Here is an 18204-nt window from a genome sequence, read left to right on the forward strand (position 1 = left end):
ATAGGGAACAGTTTTTTATTGCATTTTTATAATTTTTTTATTTTTTTTTACTACTACTAATGGCGGCGATCAGTGTTTTATTTTGTGACTGCGACATTATGGCAGACAATTTTGACACATTTTTGGGACCATTGTCATTTTCACAGCAAAAAATGCATTAAAAATGCCTTGTTTACTGTGAAAATGACAATTGCAGTTTGGGAGTTAACCACTAGGGGGCGCTTTAGGGGTTAAGTGTGACCTCATCTGTGTTTCTAACTGTAGGGGGGCGGGCCTGGACGTGTGACATCGTTGATTGTCTTTCCCTATATCAGGGAACACAGATCAATGACTGCGCCACAGTAAAGAACGGGGAAGCTGTGTTTACACACACCTCTCCCCGTTCTTCAGCTCCGGGGACCGATCGCGGCCGCGGTCACGGAGCTTCAGACCGGGTCGCGGGCGCGTGCCCGCGACCCACGGCTGGGCACTTAGAGGACGTACAGGTACGTGCTTGTGCCCAGCCGTGCCATTCTGCCGACGTATATCTGCAGGAGGCGGTCCTTAAGTGGTTAAAAGCAACCAAATCCAATAAACTAAATTTTTTTTTGTCACATTTAGGCCAAAATGTATCGCAGGTAAAAAAATAAATAAATTCAATGAGCATATATTTATTGGTTTGCTCAAAAGTTATAGCGTCCACAAACTAGGGTACATTTACTGGAATTTATGCAGCTTTTAGTTTGACTGCCCATCTCATTTTTTTTAAAGCGCTAAAATGGCAGGGCAGTCCAACCCCCTACCTTGGACTACAGGAGAGTCAGGATGCTCTCTACGTTGCAGATAGAGAAAGGAACTGTGTTAGTGGGCGTCCTGACTTTCCTGTAGTCCAAGGTAAGTGAAGGAGGACTGCACGAAGGTAAAGGAAGATATTTAGGGAAAAATTGTACCTTTTACAACCCATTTAAGTTTATTCAGTCCTGACCACATGAGTACATTCACACACGCTTAAATGCGCGATTAAGTCACAAAGAAAATTGTTATCTACATGCCTTGGCCTTTACTGGCACTTATCCAGTAAGGGAAAAAAAGGCAGTGACTACACTGTACAAGTGTTACATGAAGAAAATACTGTAGAATACAAAGCCAGTGTGTGTGTGTTCATTCGTTTTGCCCTTTGTGGCATGTAAGTAAAGATGCAGAGATGGAAAAAACCTTTCCATTCCTTGTATTGTGTTTTAGTCTCTGGTGCTTGGTTCACCTGAGGTGAGAGTGTAATCCATTATATATATATATATATATATAATATCCACAGGGCAGGTGACCAGAAGTCCATAAGTAGATCGAATTCTGTTCAACCACAGTGGCCACACATGGATCAAATTCAGGCTGGTCCCTGCTGGCCAGTGTTAACATTCTCACTTCTGGTTAATCGGCATAAAAAAATGTAGTGTGTGTGTATAGATGTATAAAAAAATAAATGCATTTATATTGTATAGTATGTGAACCCCACAATGTTTATCAAAAACTGCACACTAGCAATTTTGTCTTTTCCGATTAAAGCAGAACTAACATTTCTGCTGCCACTGGGCAGACAGGCTTTTTAGTGCAGACGAGACCATGTCTTTTCTGCAATAAAATACACCTACCTGCTTGTTGTCTTCTCTGGCTTACATCATTAGCACTGTTTCTGCGAACTAGGATGACTTGACTGCTGTGCATGCACTGGAGTCGCGTCATCCTGTACTGGGCAAGGAAGACTGGTACCCAGCAGATGCCAGTGGCGAACAGGAACTGGTGAAGGACTTTTTGGGAGCATGTTGCACCCATATTTAGGGTGTAACATGCTCTAGCAATCATCCCTGCTCACCCCTCCCTAAGTGACAGCGGGCGGGGGATCTTCTCTGTTTTCAGGATGTTACATGTTACTGTTGCAGCAGCCCCCCTTGTGCCAGCGAGTGGCTCCTGCAGTAGCATTAAAAAATGCGGCTGTGCGGGTCTCTGCCCACCTGGTCGCATCATTCATTCAGAGTTCTGTGAATGTAAGAACTACAAGTTCTCAATGAAGTACCAGGCGCTGTTGAGCTCTCCTATGTAGTTCATTGATGCTATGAAGTACAGCAGACCGCTTACACTGACAGTCTGCAAGAGCTCTGCATTGCTTTACTTTCTAGGGTCCTATTAAAAAATAAATAAAAGAGAGCATTTATTTATTTTTTACCTGCAAGAAGATGTACATTTCACCTTTTTGTTAAAAAAAAGAGGAATAGCTTAACTTTTAAAAGCAGTGTAGCCATGAGGGGCTCTGCCCCCATGGCCGCATCATTTTATTCCAAGAGTTCTGTGAATGGACTACAATCGCCATCTGCCATTGCAGCAGACGGCTTGTAGTTCTTGATGAACTGCAAGAGCACCGATGAGCACTCTTAGTTCATTGATCTTCCTGCTCTTTAGTAACTGTCTGCCCATATTGGAAGTACAAGCAGACAGCTTTACTGAGAGTCTGCAGGAACCTGGCATTGTACCAGTGATTTGCTGATCAAGGGTACAATGGATTCCGGGCTCCCGCGGGAAAAATAAATAAATGCAATATTTTTTTTTGCAAAACTATGTGCATATTACATTTTTTTCCTTCAAAATGTGATCTTCTCCTTTTAACAGCCAGGCAACTAGAATTTAAAAAAAGGTGATCAGCAATGGTAGCCTCCTGACAGGTTGTCTTTAAAAAAACAACCAATCAGCCGTCATCTATACTGGCTGCAATCATTTGAAGGCTGTTTGCTCAGGGTTGTGTGTTTTGCGCTGACTGAATAGGTCTTGATTGCCATTGCGGATCTGTCCTGCGATGACATTTTAAAGCTGTCAGTATTAATGTTTACTAGAGTTATGGTGACCTGATTGCAGCCGGTTCCTGCTTCCTCCTCGGCCCGTGACTCACAGCTCCGGGATGACTTTCTGAGAAAGGAAGAGGCTTTCTATGAAGTAGTATTGCCTTTTATACTTCTTACATGTGTATTGAAAGATAGCATCTTGGTGCATTTAGGCACTAAATATAATTTTTTTTTTTTTTTTACTTGCTGATACAATAAAAAGCATACTCTGGTAACCCAGCCTGTGCCATGTGGTTGCATAGAAAGCACATGGATGGTGCCAATGCATTCCAAAACCGGCAACTACCTCTTCCCTGGAGTACATCGGTCACCCGTTTTCTGTCTTGTACATTCCTGTCCTGCCTATCTCCTTGTAAAGCAAATGCTTTGCAGGTCAAGGCTGATTTAAACTTTCAGCTGATATGTGGAGGCTGACCATAAAGAGAAATCTTTTTATATTGGGCAACCATTTTTTTTCAGTGCATGTTTAAAGGAAAATGCCCTCGAGCACCATTTGCACAGTTGCCAAATACCTTTTACCATCAGCAGTATATAGCAGTCTTGTGACTTCTGTCAGTGTCTGGTTAAAGCGTGTAGGAGGAGTTCTCCTCTGACTGTCCTATGAGGCTGCACGAGTCTTGACCCTCTTATTGAAAGTGCTAATTGGCCCTGTGCCGATCACATGCACCCTCAATTCTAGCAATGCCCAAACTGAGCATGGGCAGAATGCCCCCAAAGCTCTGTACTGTCAGGTGATGGTTTGGGGACTGTGGAAGAAGGGGAGGATCAGAGAAGAGAGGCTCAAACAGCCTTTTTACACAAATGCTTTACTGCATATACAGACTGATTTTACTGTTACAGTATGGGTTTAGTAACACTTTAATAACAAGGATTCAATATGAAACAAATTCTTCCAGTGGTATAAATGCCTGTCTGTAGATCCTGCCAGAAATCATGTCAGCTGATACGGTCCTGTGCTGTCTGTTTTCGGTTATATTGTTCTCTCCGACTACAGAACTACTCTCCCTCCCGCTTGGTTATAGAGAGGAGAGAGGGGATCTGTAGCTCTGTCCCAAAGTAACAATGCTACTGCTGCTTTCAGAAAACAAAATGCAGTGAGTGAGTTGTCACCCCAGGACAGGAAGTGTGTTACTGGAAGGCTCATCAGCTGACAATAGGGGGAGCTAATACAGCCACCACATCTGATGACTGGTAAACTGTGATATATGAAATGTTTTTCTTTATCTTCCTTTTGAGGGACACCGTTGGGTTATATTGCTGCCTACAGGAGGTTGGGACACTGGCAAATAAAAATAAGTTCAAGTGAGTCCCTGTATGACCCCACCTTATGCCTTAGTTTTTTGCTATTGTCCTAGGAGGTTGAATACCTTTTTGTTCAGCTATATAATATTTGCTAGCCTTTTTATTAAGGTATCGATTCCTTCAGACACCCTTTTGTAGGATTACCTCTACATCTTGATTAAATACCACCAAAAGAAAACCATTTGTGTGCAAAAAAAAAGTGTGACAGCGCTGAAAACTGGCCTGGGCAGGAAGGAGGTGAAAGTAACCAGTAGGCAAGTGGTTAAAAAAAAAACACTGGCTCCTAACTTTTACTAGCTGGCTCCTAGATTCAAAGCAAATTTGTCAAGCCCTGCTTTAATGACTGCTAGGCTTCATAAACACAAATGTTTGATAAAGGTTTCAAAAGCTTGCTAAATGCCTGTCAAGTAAGTGCTCCTCCAACAAGACATAAAGACATAAATTTGCTCATGGTTCTTTAGCAAAGCACCTTTTCCCCACAACCCTGGCTGGTAGTTGTGGGGGTCTGCATGCAGGGGACTTATCGGAATCTAAACCCCCCCTTTTTACAAGGGGGGCCCCCAAATCCTGCCCCTCCATGTGATTGAGTAGTACTCATTCACCCAAAAAAATGTCTAATAAAAACAGCCTGTTTTTTGACAATTTCTTTATTAAAATAAAAAACAATGTCCCCCGGTGTAGATCCATCCTCAATCACGACGCCCGCCACCACTATTCTGATAAACCCCCTGCCCTCAGACCCCCCACAACCACCGGCCAGGGTTTTGGGGGAGAGGCCCTTGTACCCATCAACATGGAGACAAACTACTTGGAGGGGGCAGAGCCTAAAAACGTGGCTTGTTTTTTACTGGCTCCCAACCATAATTGTACATGATGTTATCCATGACTAGTGAGGGGGGTATCATGCATGCTTGTCTGTTTTTCCCCAGTATCCAAGGAGGAAGAAAATTATTTTTACATTTTTTGATTAGCATTTTCATTCATAAAGCTCTGTAGCTTTATCAGATGGGATGGGATCTAACTGACTGGTTGTTGTGTTCTGTCCACAGGAAATATTGTGGAATGGTGTCTGCCCCAAGACATGGACTTGGAAGGGGTGGAATTTAAATCGATGGCCAGCGGATCTCACAGGGTACAGTCTGATTTCATGTAAGTTGGTCTTAAAAATAACCTTTTTAGAACATATTCTTATTAAAGGTGTAAAGCAGTGGTTCTTAACCCTTGATAAAATTTCCCAAGTTGTAGGGACCCCTAACAGTAAAATTATTAATTGTTATTAAATTATTTTTATAGCGTGGGCTACCCAAGGCAAGAAAAGTAATTTGCGCCCCTAACCCGTTGACATTTAGCGCTCCCTGAGTGCTTTCCACTCGTACAGTATTAAAACCCCTTATAGTACATTTTAGGATGTACCTCTCTTTCTTTGTTCAACTTTATTTCCATTTCATCTCTCTCTATCCTAATTCCTTGTTTTTTCACCCATCCCTCCCTCTAACTGTCTTTCTTGCTCTCTCTTTTTTTCCTTTCTCTCCCTTTTTCTTTGTTCCTCCCCCTCTTATTATCTCCCTTCCTGGGAGTACATAGCGGGTTTCAGGAACAGCCCAGGATTTGGTGACCCCTGGCAAATCATCATTTGACCCCCGAGGGGGTCCCGACCCCCAGGTTGAGAACCACTGGTGTAAAGGATATTTAATATTTTTTATTGGGGGGGGGGGGGGGTGTTTGTTTTTATTTTCTCATATAGTAGATCTTGCATTTGCTTTCCTTGGTCCATTGTCTATTTTTATTTTCCCCTTTTAGTTACTTTCGGAAAGGCAGCTTTTTTGGCCTGGCTTGCTTTGCCAACATGCCGGTGGAGAGTGAGCTGGAGAGAGGCGCGCGAATGAAGTCTGTTGGTATACTGTCCCCTTCCTATACACTGCTTTATCGCTACATGCACTTTCTGGAGAACCAAGTTCGGTAAGATTGTCTAAAGTGGGGTGAGGGTTTTTGGGATAGAAACTCAAAGGGGCTGGGTGCCGGTCCTGGTATGTGGGCGGATCCCAAGCGTATAGGTGCAATCTTTATAGAGCCTGGACTGGCTCTGTGACGTCGGCAGACAGCGGGTTTTAGCCTGCTGTCTGCTAAAAACGGGTCACACGAGTGCAGAATGAACTGCACTCCTGTATTCCACAGGAGAAGTACAACCAAACGAGTGTTGGCTGTGCGTCTCCTTTAAATGGCATCAGTAACTGGATCAGGATGTGAGGTGACGTGTCCCTGTTGGGAAGACAAGACAGAAATACAGCCTAACAAAGGTCTCTCCCTCCCAAATAAAGTCTGAAAAAATTTGTGTAGACCTTTTTTTTTTTTTCAACTTTAATCATTGTTTACAGACTTCATATGGGACTCCTCTTGACACTGGTTTCTTTTATCCTTTTTTGTGTTCTACTATTTAACTGGCTCAGGCAAGTGACCTTGTGATGGGTTACAGTTAGAGGTGTCTAGGATTTAAGGTTTACCAATTGTGAACTATGTTATGGCCCCAGAACAATTTTGATAACCATTCTGTTACTACTGTATTTATTTATGGAACTTAAACATAATATCTTATTCCCCCTCAGGCACCAGCTAGAAATACCCGGTCACTACACTCCATTAGAGGCCTTCTATGAAGACAAGAAGGGAATCCTGCCCCCAGGGGTCAATGCCCAGGCCTGCCAGCCTACGGTACACTGGTTGTCCACAGTACACAAGCATCTGTACCCGGAGATGAAGGTTAGACTCTTCATATCCTGTTAGCATGTGTGGGTTTTTTTTCAGTTAATTTATGCTCAGTCTTGAATTCCAAGTGTTATAGATTTTTGTGGTGGAGACACTGAAAATGCAGATTTCAGATTTGCAATTGCAGAAATCGGACAGAAAAGAAAGTGACTAGACACCGGATCTTGTCAAAGCATCTGTTCTAAAGTGTTACATTTTATTTTGGGGGTGGTGTGCGATGTTGTTAAAAACCAGCAAATAGAATGTCATGTATGGGGTGGAGAGAACATTCTAGGAAAACGCAGTCTGTGGAACATTGCAAGCAAAATGAAGTGTCTGGTGCTTAAATGAACAATACAGTGAAAGTTTTTGTCATAAGTGATTGGTTGGTCCTGGTGACAAAGGGGTGTGACTTTGCGTTAAACATGAGTTGCTTAGTGGCATTTGTGTAGTACTGGGTGGATTAGTGGAGCACAAAGAGGAAGGGGGAATGTAGGCAGTTATACTACATGTGTAATTTTGCAGGCGTCTATTAGTCGTGTGTGTTTGTTTTTGTTTTTTTTTCTGCTGGGGGTTGTGTGAATTAAAGTGTTGGGTCCAGAAAATAATTTTATATGGCGTTGTATAAATTGTAAAGCCAACACCTCTCAGGGTTCCCAGGGGGCCCTCTTCATCAGGTCTTGTTAAAAAAAATGTTTTGCACGTCCTGGACAGTATAGAACAGTTAGATCCTTTTAGACCGGTTAGGGCGTAGAACTGTTTTGACGTTAAATGTTTGAAATGTATAGATAAAAATGGTAGGCATTTTAATGCATTTTCAATGTATTTGCATTGATTTCAGTAAAACACACTTCAAGAAAAGCTTGTCAATATGCAAAGCTGTGAATGGGTCCTCTTACTTTAAGATACATCAACAATATATGCAATAAAGAGAACCTGAACTCTGGGAGCATTGCCCAGAAAAAAAGGCAAATGGGGCAAAGGACTTGTCACTAGTGTTACCTGGGGTCTCCCTGCAGCTGATATTTTCCTCATTACTGACTTGCAATGCTTACAATTGTTCTGCACTCTGTGTCTGTGTGGGGATATCGATCTTGGTGGAAGCAGGACTTTGCTTCCTTTATCAGTTCCTTTAGCAAGGGATGTTGGATCTCATACTGCAACTTTTTTTATATATATATATATATATATATATATATATATATATATATATATATATATATATATATATATATATATATAATATATTTTTAGTACTTGGGCCCAATTAACATTTTTATGTTCCCAATAACATAGCAAATCTTCACTATGAGTTTAGGTCCATTTTAAATTGACAGTGCAATAAAGCCATAGTTCAGTAGAGCAACCCATAGTATGTTCAAAAATGTCCATTCCTACAAATAAAAGCTACACTCGGAATAACATTCTCTGTCTAAATGCCCCCCACCCCTTTTTTTCTTTATTAGCCTTAAAGTGGATGTAAGCCCACTCTCATCCTTTCTAAACTACTGCCATAATGCTGATCTATAAGGATATACATGCCTCCTGCATGTATCCTCATCTGTCAAATGTTTCCCCTGTCTGTTATAAGAACTGAAGAACTGCAGATTCTGTGGGTGGGTCTGTTGTCTGGAGCTCAGTGGGTGGAGTTGTGATGTCGGTTGACTCCCCGCCCACCTCTACACTCCCCTTGTCAACATGCATTTTCTCCTGTGTATTCCTTACACTAAATTCTGCTATGATTACGAACATCCACTCAAAATCCAGAAAAGTAACCACATGACTTCAGAAAAGGTGTGGGAATTAAAAAAAATAATGCCTGTCTCAGGCTAGTGCATGAAATATGTAAATAACCTGTCACTCACAGCAAGGGGGAAGAACGGACAAAAGTTTTTTTCCTGTTTGTTTGTTTATCTCACTGAAAAATTAAGAGGATTGCTCAGAGCTGGATTAACTCTTTGTGGCAAGACTGGGCACAGACGATAGGAAATCTTATACTCTACATTTTGACAGCAACAAAAAAATAGGGTTTACATCCACTTTAAGGTCACATGTGTTTCTGCTTGGGTCCTTCCTCCTGTGCCCACTTAAATGCCTGCATGGCCTAGACATTGTCTATTGGCTGTCCAGTGGATGGGATCCTCTCAGGTTCCCAAAGAGGACAAAGGCATTATGGGGTTGAATGGTGACCAGTAAACTCTCTGGCTTTATTGGCACTGCCAGATTTGCAGTGACTTGAATTGTGACAATAGCTAGGAACCTGGACGGGGGCTTAGATGAGTATATCTGGCTTTATAGGGTAAGGGGGGGGGGAGTGGTTATAAGGATAGGTAAGGGAAAGTGTGTGTGTGTGTGTGTGTGTGTGTGTGTGTGTGTGTGTGTGTGTAAGACTTGGGCTGGAATAGGGTTTTTATTGTAAATTAAAAAAATGTACTTGTCAGGTCATAAAATTTTCTTTGCCTTCTAGGAGTGAAAGTGTTGTAGTCACATAACCCTAAGTTAACATTTGTTCTGCAAAACGCCACTCTAGGCATGACACAGGAAGGTTCTGTGCTGTCAGTTCGTCTCTATGGGCAGAGCGGTAGGTGGACAGTCACTGATGTTACTAGGACTCCACCACCAGCTAATCTTGGGCTGCAGATATTACATTGTACACACAAGATGGCAGCACTTACAAATGCTCGGATCTATGACAATGGCTAATTCCTTCCTTTTTGATTGCAGATTACTCACCCTGCTGGTTGCATGTCTCAGTTCATTAAGTTCTTTGGAGAGCAGATCTTCATCCTGTGGAAGTTTGCGTTATTACGGAAGCGAATCTTGATCTTCTCCCCTCCTCCTGTGGGAGTGGTGTGCTACAGAGGTAACGGCAATAAACTACCTTTTCACATCAAATGTTAAATGCAAGGTTCTCTCTTTAGCATAATCATATGATCAATCCTTGTTTTTCGCTAGGAGAACATACATTTTAACACCCCTCCCCCCACACACATCCGTTTAGACCTGCAAAAAATCTGGGCAGGGATTAAACTTAAACTTAAACCCAAAGTTGTTGAAGTTGTTGCTGGGGAGGCTGCCCACATGCGTTTTGTAATTTGATGTGAATTTCTGTGGAGACAGATGACTGTTCCATGGGAAGGGGAGTGGGTGCCTGGGTTGCAGAAAGTCTTGTCCACAATTTGCCATAGTTTCTGAATGTTCCTAAGCTTTGTTTTAAATTTCGGTCCAAAATTCCTCTGGAAGCTGTGAGCTTAGTTCTTCCTCTCAAAGAAGACACTGGGGCTCATTGTAAGCCTATAACATATTCTCATAACCAGTAATTGGAACAATTGCTTGATTTGGCATACTGCGTTGTATAGTTTTATATTTTGTATATTAGACTCATCTTCTGCTGATTAATTGAACCTGTGTAGTTTAGAACATTTGAACAAAATAATGAAAAAAACAATACTAACATATATACTTCTGTTCTCTTCTGTACAGTTTATTGCTGTTGCTGTCTTGCAAATGTCACTTTACCGGGTGTGGGAGCCACAGCTCCAGAGGCAAAGCCTTTCTTCTATGTAAATGTAGCGGACATAGAGACCCTCGATGATGAGGTGTCCTACGTGGCATGTGAGTATCTACAGTCTTACCTCCTGAAGTAAAAACAAGGCTAACCGAAAACATAGGAATTGGGGGGCAGAAAAATAGCAGCAGGTGCACTGGACTGATGAATCGCTTTTGAATATTTGGCTGTACCAGAAGGCAGTTTGTTTGCTGGAAGGCTGGAGAGCAGTACAATGAGTGTCTGCAGTCAACAGTAAAGCATGGTGGAGGTTCGGAGCTGCAGGTCTACAAAAGAAGTTGGAGATTTTGTCAGGATCAATGGTGTCTCAATGCTGAGAAATACAGGCAGATACTTATCCATCATGCCATACCATCAGGGAGGCATGTGATTGGCCCCAGATTTATTCTGCAGCAGGAAAACAACCCCAAACATACAGCCAATGTCATTAAGAACCATCTTCAGTGTAAAGAACAAGGCGTTCTGGAAGTGATGGTTTGGCCCCCCAGAGCCTTCATCTCGGCATCAAGTCTCTCTGATATTACATGAAGAGACAGCCTACATTCACAAAGATCTGAGGTTGGTTCTCCAAAATGTTTGGAACAACCTACCTGCCGAGTTCCTTCAAAAACTGTGCACAAGCATTACGTGCACACTTTCACACTGGTTGGCATCAAAACTGCCTGTAAAACGCCTATGCATTCATGGAGCATTTTTGCAGTTTTTAAAGCATATAACAAAAAAACTGCTCCACAACTTGGCGTGTGCGTTTTTGAGGCATTTCACATTATTTCAATGGGGATGAGCGTTTTTGGTGCGTTTAACTCACCAAACATGCTCTAAAAAATGCGGCAAGCAGGATTTCTTACACCGCAATGCAAGTGCACCATCGCAGTGTGAACACATACATAGAATTTTTAAGGGGAACCATTTTTTGAGCTTTTCGGGTGTGTTTTTTTTTTTTTTTTTTATGCAAAAGCACTTAAATCTCCTAAGTGTAAAATCAGCCTAAAATAATTGATGCTGGTTTGAAGGCAAAGGGTGATCACACCAAATATTGATTTGGGTTTCTTTTACTTCCCATTTTCTTAATTGATAAAAAATGTACAGCATTCTAGGAATTCTGATTATTATGTGTATATATAAATCTCTAGCCATGAGAGCTCCTAACCTTATATGATTAACTTCCTCTTGGGGTAAAATGCATTAAAGGAAGAGACAGAGGAGGAGCTGGGTTTGGCAGATGGTGCTATAAAGTTGATTTTAAGAAGTAAAGATTTGGTGGTTATCTTAAGGATATGGGACAACTGTGTCTGGCATTGGATCTCATCACTGCAGATGTGGAAAATTCTAATACAGTTGGGCTAGTGTTCTACACTGTTTGGTTGCCTTGATCTGTGGTGACTTGTGACCCACTCAGTTGACTCCATCTTCTGATTATTGTCCTCAGGTACTACAGAGAAGATCTTTGAGCAGAAGCAAGAACTCTATGATGTCTATGTAGACAACCAGAATGTGAAGACTCACCTGGAATGTCTGCAGCCACTGCTGAGGATCAACAGCGCTGATAAAGAGAAATACCGACGGCTCAATGACCAACGGTGACTGATACTTTTTATTTTTTGGTCCTCCTCCTTCAGGCAGGGAGAGCTGCTGATGTTCATCCACAGTTATCAGACATGGTTATTTGATTTCTATCATAATTTGGATGAAGTAGAGGTGCTGCTGTACAAGGGCGTAGCAGGAGGGTGATCTTTAAAGGGGACCTTTAGTCATGTTTACATATTTCCATCTATTGAATCTTCTGCGCTTATTGTTTTAACTTTTGGATAGTACATATTTTATTTTTTCTGACAGTAAATACCTTATACAGCCCACTTCCTGTTTAGTAAAAAAATGACATCATGCACAGCTCTCTCTCTCACTCTAAGTTTGCCAGGAAGAGATGGGGGATGAGTCATAAGGCCAATGAGAGCTGCAGAGCTGGAGGTGTGTCTGTGTAAATCCAGACAGTAAACAGGCAGCAGCTTCAGCTGCCCACAGGTAAAATGGATGCGGCCAGACTCTGTGTCAGGAGATTTCTGCAGCATATTTGGCAAGTACAGAATCGCAGTATATATAAATATGCAAAGTGTTTGGAGGGAAGCTCCAGAATGGCAGATGTTTTTATTACAAATTATGGGAGCAGACTGCAGTTCCTCTATTTATTTTTTTTTTTTTTTTTTATATATATATATATATATATATATATATAATATACATAGGGCTCAAAATTTCAAGTCCTGAGCTACTAGCCAGGCCTCAAGAGTTACTCGCCACCAGTTGCCCCACCTAATTCATACACTGCCCTGCGCCTAATTGCACCTGTAAACACGCCCTCGTAGATTATCTCATGGAATGACAATGTTTTATGCAGAATCAAGTTACAAAATTAAATATTACCAACAACAACTTTAACAAAATGGGACAGGGCACTTGGGGCAGACCAGAGGGACAGGGCACTGGGGGCAGACCAGAGGGACAGGGCACTAGAACTGGGTCTCTTCCCCATTCTCTTGCTGTCTCCTCTGCAACTCCCATCCATCCTCTCTCTCCCTCCCATTCATCTCATCATCAGGAGCCTGTGTGTGCGGCTCCACGCTTGCATGTCCCCACTTCCCCCTTTTATTCAGGCTGGCAGAGAGGAGAGGAGCTGCAGCACAGCGGGAGGGAGTACAATCCAGCGCTGAGATCCACACAACTGCACAGCCATTGACACCATAGCACAGCGCACACTGACACCGCACAGCACACATTGAGACCAGTCTGTTCACAGTGCTCAGGCTAAACTTACATAGAGCACAAGGAGAAGAAAACTGCACAAACTAGAAGGCTGCTGCTCTCATGTCAGGGCAACGTTCAGTGAGCGCTGCACTGCCTACCTTGGACACCCGGAGTGGTAATTTTTGCAATCCTCCACCTCACTCATTACTTTCTGCTCTCCAGCTATTGGTCGGGGCCCGGGGGAGGGGGGCAGGCTCAGAGAGGTCATACTGTTAGGTCCCATGGCTTAATGAGAATTGTAAGGAGAGCACCTGTGTACTGCTCTGCCTGTGCGCGGCTCACCCGACTACTTTTCCCGAGCATGCACCTTTCCTCTTCGGCCGCCAATCTCATCGGACTCTAAGTGTAGGCACAGATTGGAGGGAGATTGGTCATGCAGCCCTGTCATCACTCGCCCCCAGCTTAAATCCACTCGCCAAATGCTAGTAGGCGAGTGGAAATTTTGAGGGAGATATATATATATATATATATATATACTCAAAATCAAAAATATAATGTGTTGCAGCTTACCAGTCCATTCGATATGTTGGCTGCATTTGTTATTTCAGGCTCAGAATATTTTCAGTGGCTACAGAATATTCCTAAGGAGATAAACCTGGTGGCATTTAGAATTCAACGCAGGTATTACTTTATGGTTTTGGGCAAGTAGACATCAGGTTTCCATCTGGGACTTCCTCTGACTTGTTTCACAAGAAGTGGGTGAGGACTTTGTTTGCTTGTCCGAAACAATAAAGTTACGCCTGTATTTTTATCGCCAGCCTTTTTTCAGTTGCATTAACAGATGCCTAGGGCAAGCCTGTGTGCAGCTTGTCATGGATGGCACCCTAACTGATGAGGCTGAAAATAGTGTAGTGTGTGATGGGAATATATTAGTTGTGTTAAGAGGGAGGAAGTGGCATGAAGAGGTCTCTTGTGCATTTGTACAAATCTTACATTGAGGACTGTCACATGGTCTGGCTGAAATCACATGATTGGGTGATTATCACCACCTTTTTCAGAGTTCTTAGTCTTTTGGCATTTAGGCTTTAGTTAATACATTTTGTAATTTTAAAGTTTGTGTATCCTCATTTCAGGCAGCTTCTGATGTACACACAGGAAGTGGATGGAGACTGCACATCGTGTGAGGAGGACCTGTTCATCCTGTAAGTAGTCCAGCTCACAACTCGTGCTGATCTCCTTTTTAAATTGCTAGCTTGTGTGAATTTCTATTGGGCAGTCATGGGCCGATAGCAATATATGTGGATGTAAGGAGAGCATTGGCCAGCTTTGATACTACTAGGAAGTTCTAGAGCTTTGCCCACTCAGACCAGCCTGGCGTTTGAAGCTAGCAGGAGAACATCGGACTGCTTGAGGTGCCTGCATTATATACCCAACTACAGCTTTTTTTTTATGATGGTCACATTAAGAAGCTGATTTTTCTGCTTGGCATATTTTTTCAAGTCCTCTTCCAGTGCACCATTGAGAGAAGGCTCCTTCCATCCAGAAACGGTAAACCCTTTATCCACCAAAAGGAAAGACATGTGCCTCTGAGCCTCAGTTCTTTGTGTTTCCTCTGGATCAACAGGAAGCATCATATTTTTTTCAGGTCATCATATTAGTTGCAGGGGCCCCTCTGTCTGGCTGCACTCTAGACAAGGGTCCACAGGAGAAGGAAAAAGCAATTTTGGCATTCCCTCAAAGTTTTTTTTTTTTTCTCTCAATGCCTGAGGTGTCTTTCCCATATATGTATTTCAGCAGTTTGCCTGGAGTTCAGCTTTAAACCTATTTGAATTTTCATGGTAGACATGCTTGGTATAAATAAAGTAAAACCAAGCAAAATAGGAAAGGTTAAAAATGTTTGTCACACTGGAACAGGAAGACTGGTGTTGTTGGGTAAACCTGGCTATTAAACAGTCACCATTATAAGTGTCCATTGGCAATAAATCTGTTTTCTAATCTGCCATAGAGACTAGAACAAAACTGGCTGCTAATAAGCCTCACAGAAAGTTCTTTGTTTTCAGAGTGCAAAATCTGATGCAGCTATGCATTTAAACCAATCCAGTTCCATTTTTTTTGTCAAAGCTTAATTGAACAAGCTGAAGTTAGAAGCTGATTGGTTACCATGCACAGCTGCACCAGATTTTGCACTCACCAATTTTAGTAAATCGACCCCTTTCAGTCACAAGGCCCAGATTCACACTTGTGAGTACGTTCTGTTACACGTCCCGTTTATATTTCTCCATCCTTCATTTTTGCAGCTTCTTTATGGAACAGAATAATCGAATATTCCAGACCCTCCTGGAGGTGGCGGCCAGTCAGGATAAGACTCTAACAGCAGATCATGCCCGGAGTATGGGCCTGGACCCACAGGGTGACCGTAACTTTCTTCTGGACCTTCTAGAAGTTTATGGTTTTGACCTCATGTTGGTCATTGACAACCCATGCTGTCCCTAACGTCGCACAGGACTCTGGTGAGCTGTCCGGTGCCTCTTATGTAAATACCTGGATGTATTAAGGCTGGGAAGGCCGGACAGAGAATTCAGCCAACAGGGGCAGAAGCAGAACTAACATCTTATAAGATCGTTAATGATGGCGTTGTGCAAGTTCTGGGACTCATAGATGGTTTCAGCTGGCAAAATGTGAAGATTTTCAGGATAACTGAATATTGGTTACTAGGTTGTGGCTCCCTCCATGCAGTGGGGTAACGACGTTATAGGTTTGGTTGTGAGATTGCAGCCTAAAGATTCATGAAGAACCAGCGATGGGACAGGGTCGTGACCATTTCATTTCAAGTGGAAAGTGACAGCAAACATTTTTCCATTCTTGGCACAAAGGATGATTGAAAAGGTTTCCACCTTTTGCACTGTAACAAGTTGCACCCTACAAATTTAATCCAAAGGGGAAGCTGCAGCTAGGGCTACTTTTGGGAGTTTAAGCTTTTCAAGTATTCAACGTGTAAGAGTAATCGTAAGAAAATGCAGCATAAATGAAGGGTTAACACTGGCCAGACTGCAGCATGCTGAGCTCTTGGCATCCTCCCCACCTGCCTCTACTAGGATCTTGGCCTTTTTCTAAATGGTTCGCAATTATGCTTCATGGTGTTGGGTTATGTTGCCCTTATGCAAATTCTTGAACAGTTTAAACCCTTGATGGTATTCATAACATAATTTTGTCTTTTAAAATGGAGAGCCTGTGGGCCTATAAATACTGTGGTGTTGTGGTAACCTGCACAGCAATGCACGTTAAATGCTTTGGTGTGATAAGGCGCCATTTGTTTAAACAGACCTTACCCATGGAGGTTATGGCACTGCACCTAAGTGTGTTGTGCTGTCACAAAAGGTGCTTGTATCATTATTTGGGCAATGTACGTTGGTGTATCACGTCTGTTGGCAACTTGCATTGGGCGGATTTTCAAATGAATAGCACCAAAGCATTTAACGTGTGTTGCAATAAAGCATGCATTACCGCAACACTATAGTGTAATTGCATCCTGTGCCTTTTAAGGAAATCTCCATCAAATCACATGAGCTGGTGGAAGAAGGCATAATCATGTCCTGAGTCTGTTATACACTCCTCTAGAGTGTCCTGCTTTTAGCAGTTCTCCATCTACCCTGGGTGTCAGCATTTCTGTAGGGCTGATCCCAACTTGGCTGACAGGGTAGTTGGATTAAGAAGCTTTGTACTTCAGGACACTGTGGGACAGCTGGCATTAGAATGTTTACACTTTTCTTTTCTACAGCCAATATTCTGTGGAGTGTTTCTTTCAAATATGTGTTAACCTAAAACAATTAGGTTGCTTTATGCAAAAGAGCTGCTGTTGCCACCCTGTATAACAGATGTCCTTCCTGTTCTGCCCTCGGTGGCCAACTATTGGCCCCCCAAAAAATTAAGTCAGCAGCTACAAATACTGTAGCTGCTCACTTTTAATATAAGGAAACAAACCTGTCTAAAGATCCAATAATGTCCTCCCCCAAGCTGGTTCTTTAATTGGCTTCAGTTGCAGGCATCTTAAGTAAGGGAAACCGGCTGTGAAGCCTTGCGACTTCATAGCCAATTTCCTACTGTGAATGCGCTAGTTGCTTTGTGAATGGTTCGTCTTCTGGGAAATGTGGTGGGAGCGGCGAACTTCACAGGGGTGTATATTGACTGTAAGTGGAAGAAGAGGTACCTGTCAAAACCAGGTAACCAATCCCCCTCTCCCCAAAAAGTGCAAATGTAGCACGTGGGGGGAATGATGCAAACAAGCGGAAGTTGTCTTTTGGGTGTAGTTCCGCTTCTAAGTTTTTGCTGCACGTATATCTTAATGGCAGTTATATCCCAGACTATTCTTAGCAAACTAAGCAAAGCCAGCTTAGCCACACCTCTCAACCTTCCCAAAAGTCTTCTGTCTACTGTATATTCTCTGTGCATCCTCTATAAATTACCCTGCAGCTTCCCTATTGTCTGGCCGCTGCAAACCCTAATTGACCTTTTTACTGGTGGGCGAAACTGCGCCTGTCATCCTTATTGAGCCCTGGTTCACACTGGTGTGTTTTGACATGCGTCCTAATCGGTGCGACGCCATGTCTTCGGCGCTGCAGCAATTTCAAAAAGTAATTTCTGTACTACTTTTTGCAGTTTCAGCCCACGATTTACATTGACATCTGTACAGAAACCTGCACAGATGTCCCTGTAATCGCAGTTGAAATCGGGACTGACACAGCATCACTCCCGCAGCCCAGTGTGAACCTGGGCTCACACACAATGCAGGACCAGCAGGTCTGCATTGTGAAGACTCCAAGGACCGGTCCATAACCAAAATTGTGTCCAGGACTGATGCAAAATTATATAATATAAAGTAATATATTGTAGCGCAGTAATACATAATGTGATCTGATTATGTCCACAATGAAAGCTCTACAGCCACATAACAATAATGTTGTTGCATACGTTTAATAGCTG

At 42.6% G+C, this 18204-nt stretch overlaps 1 protein-coding gene across 2 annotated transcripts in view; it reads left to right on the forward strand.

Annotated features, from left to right (window-relative positions):
• Positions 1-18204, forward strand: part of DENND11 (DENN domain containing 11) — a 39983-nt gene that overhangs the window by 9345 nt on the left and 12434 nt on the right. Inside the window, exons 2-9 of one of the 2 annotated variants that reach the window (XM_040345711.1) lie at positions 5222-5321; positions 5973-6131; positions 6776-6929; positions 9639-9777; positions 10398-10529; positions 11912-12062; positions 14358-14426; positions 15522-16766. In XM_040345711.1, the coding sequence (XP_040201645.1) occupies positions 5222-5321; positions 5973-6131; positions 6776-6929; positions 9639-9777; positions 10398-10529; positions 11912-12062; positions 14358-14426; positions 15522-15717 (1100 nt within the window). In that variant the 3' untranslated portion in view covers positions 15718-16766. Of the gene's footprint in view, positions 1-5221; positions 5322-5972; positions 6132-6775; positions 6930-9638; positions 9778-10397; positions 10530-11911; positions 12063-14357; positions 14427-15521; positions 16767-18204 lie in introns of those variants that run through there. The other variant, XM_040345712.1, reaches the window with a different exon arrangement.

This window comes from Rana temporaria, chromosome 3 (assembly GCF_905171775.1).
Source record: "Rana temporaria chromosome 3, aRanTem1.1, whole genome shotgun sequence".
Lineage (NCBI taxonomy): Eukaryota > Metazoa > Chordata > Amphibia > Anura > Ranidae > Rana > Rana temporaria.